This window comes from Vollenhovia emeryi, unplaced genomic scaffold (genome assembly GCF_000949405.1).
Source record: "Vollenhovia emeryi isolate VEMERY1.0 unplaced genomic scaffold, V.emery_V1.0 DF939842.1, whole genome shotgun sequence".
NCBI classification, from domain to species: domain Eukaryota; kingdom Metazoa; phylum Arthropoda; class Insecta; order Hymenoptera; family Formicidae; genus Vollenhovia; species Vollenhovia emeryi.
This window is the reverse complement of record NW_011966524.1, coordinates 14,409-17,436: the sequence shown is the minus strand read 5'-3', so window position 1 is coordinate 17,436 and position 3,028 is coordinate 14,409. Positions and strand designations below refer to the sequence as shown.

Sequence of the window (3,028 nt, the reverse complement as noted above, 5' to 3'; positions counted from 1 at the left end):
AAAAGAATGTTTTTGTCAAGTGCAATTTTTAATGTTTGTATGAACTTGTATTGATAAAAATGTATTTTGTCAAGTGCAATTACAGATAGTGTATTCAATTTTATGCTATCTTTTTCACCTTTTTGACATTATTTAATAGTTATTATTTTAATAGTTGCAAAATAAATATTTATTTTATTGAATGCAAGCAATCAAGAGGATTAGAAAATTACAAAAACTCATTTTTTAATCATGATTTAATCATTTTCTCATCATTTTGACATTATTTAGATATCATTTTGATGTCATTGTGATTTCCTTTTTTACATACCTAGTTAAAAATCACTTAAAAATCATTGCTACATCAAGAATTTGTCACAAAATGCTCCTAAAAAGTGTATCGAATGACATCATCATGATTTTTCCTAAAATGAGTTCTATTTGATGTCATTATGATATTATTATGATTTTGTGTTCTACCTGGGTTCGGGGGGGCTCCACTTCGTTAAAATATAACCATACCCAAACCATGTCTGAGGTGTAGAGTGGATCTCGCTTGCTCGGTCAGTCTGCGCCGCGAGAAGAATTAAGCGTGCGCGCGCGCGCGTGTATGTGTGTGTTCAATCCGTACCGACCGTTGCGGGAGGGGACAGGTGTGACCTTGTAAATGAAAATGGTTGTTTGTTTATGATTTTAAAGGTAGCTACACAGGCATTTTAATAAAAAATTACTAAGAAAAAGTATTAAAATTTTTAGTTTTCAATTTGTTATATCTCCTAAACCAATGCCGTCCCCCACTTGATTCTTGCGGGGAATTACTTAGAAAACTCTCCCCTACAACATATCTTAGTGGCGAGGAAATCGGTGAGGTGTGACCTTTTCTGCATATTTACCCTACTCTTTTATAGATGAATATGTGTTAAAGTAAGTGAGAAATGCTTTATATAAGATTTTTTGCTTAGAGGAAATACTTAGAGGATTTCCCCGCTTATGAATAGAATTTTTTTTGGGTGCATAGCAAGCAGCGCCCAGAAACACCAATCATCATTTGAACATGCATAGCATATTCCTAGAACATAATGGAACATACTGCGTATGTTCATATAGAAGTTCGTGAATATACCACGTACATTCTATGCGAATATTCATAGCACATTTACAACATTCCATAAACATTCGTAGCATATACGCTGCTAATATTCCACGTATATTCAGTAAGAATATCCGTAGAAAATTCCATGTGTACATTCCATATACATTCTGTAAGAATATTCATAGAACATTCAGAATATGCCATAGACACTCAGGGAACATTTAATGCGAATATTCCCTGGACATTCTGTGTGAATGTTCATAGAATATGAAGAACATTCTAGAAACATTCACGGCACATCCATGCGAATATTCCTGAGAGAGAACATTCGAATCATATACAAACATTCATGGAACATTCGGTGCTATCTGGGTCAGTTATGGCCTATTTTAGGTTTGATAAAAAATTATCCTAATAATAATCCTTTTGTTATTGCTATGTACTGTGGCGATTCTAAACCTGCTCCACTTGATATTTTTTTAGAAGATTTTGTAAATGAATTATTTGAATTGTTACATGAAGGATTTTTATTTGAAAATAAGTTATATACTGTAAAAGTTCACAGTTTCATTTGTGATGCTCCAGCTAGAGCTTACATAAAACGTACGAAGTCATATAACGGTTATTCATCTTGTGATAAATGTACAGAAACTGGGGAGTATGTTCAAAATAGAGTTATCTATAAAAATGTTTCTGCTCCAAGAAGAACAGATTTGGATTTTAAGTTACTTATTGATGAAGATCATCATACAGGTGTTTCTCCTCGTTCAAAACTTCCAATTGGTTTAATTACAAATTTTCCAATTGATTACATGCATGCTGTATGTTTAGGTGTGATGAGAAAACTTTTAAATAGTTGGATGTGTGGTAATTTAAAGATACGCTTGCCTAGTCGATTAATAAATCTTATATCGGAGAGATTAATTTATTATAGAAAATTCATTCCTGTCGAGTTTAATAGAAAATCTCGTACTTTGATTGAGCTTGCACGTTGGAAAGCTACAGAATATGGAATGTTTCTTATTTATTTAGGTCCTGTAGTATTGAAAGACATTCTGCCTATTGCATTTTATGAAAATTTTCTTTTATTTCATTGCAGCATTTTTTTATTGTGTTCTGAGAAACATATTAATAAGATAGGCACTCAATTAGCTAATGAGCTTTTAGTTATGTTTATAAAACATTGTGAAAACATTTATGGCCCTCAATTTCTTATTTATAACGTTCATATATTGTGTCATCTAAGTACCGATGTTGAAAAATTTGGACCATTAGACAACATTTCAGCATTTCCTTTTGAAAACTATTTGAATGTTCTCAAAATTTAATTAGACTAGAACAACACAAGCGCGCGCTTCGCGCGCGCCATTGTTCTTCCACATTATATATTACATTACATAAACTATCAAAATAATCCTCTTAAATACAAACTGTCGAAACCGCAAGTCGAAGTGAACGACTCGCAACGAGATCGAAACATAAACTGTCAAAATAACCCTCTTAAATACAAACTGTCAAAACCGCGAGTCGAAGAGAACGACTCGCAACCCAAGGAGAACAAAAAAGTCAAAATGATGTCAAAATGATGTCAAAATATAATCAAATTTTAGTTCGTCAAAATGATGTCAAGTTGAATAAATTTTTTATGCTTTCTTGATGTCAAAATCGTGACATAATTTTGACATTAGTTTGACCATTCGTAATATGATACCCAGATAGAACATAAAACTCATAATGACGTCATTATGACTATCACAATTTTATTTATCACATAAAAGTTATCTGGACATATCTAGAAAACTTTTAAATGTTGAATAAAATCATGATAATATCATAATGACGTCTTTATGAATTTTATGTTCTACCTGGAATAGAGACATGTAGATAGTAATATATAAACGTTATATTTGACTGTGTTCGCGAGCGCCTCTGGAAGACTGGAGCGCGAGGAAATGT

General features: G+C 32.3%; 1 protein-coding gene across 1 annotated transcript; it reads left to right on the top strand.

The window, feature by feature from the left end:
- The first annotated feature begins 816 nt into the window (after positions 1 to 816).
- LOC105556682 lies at positions 817 to 2,444 on the top strand. Its single transcript, XM_012003775.1, has one exon. It carries the CDS (start codon positions 1,327 to 1,329, stop codon positions 2,398 to 2,400), a length of 1,074 nt encoding a protein of 357 aa, XP_011859165.1. The 5' UTR covers positions 817 to 1,326; the 3' UTR covers positions 2,401 to 2,444.
- The last annotated feature ends 584 nt before the right edge of the window (positions 2,445 to 3,028 follow it).

What these genes read in the sequence shown, in the direction of transcription:
- LOC105556682 (XM_012003775.1), top strand. Translation starts at nt 1,327, where the DNA reads ATGTTCATAGAATATGAAGAACATTCTAGAAACATTCACGGCACATCC.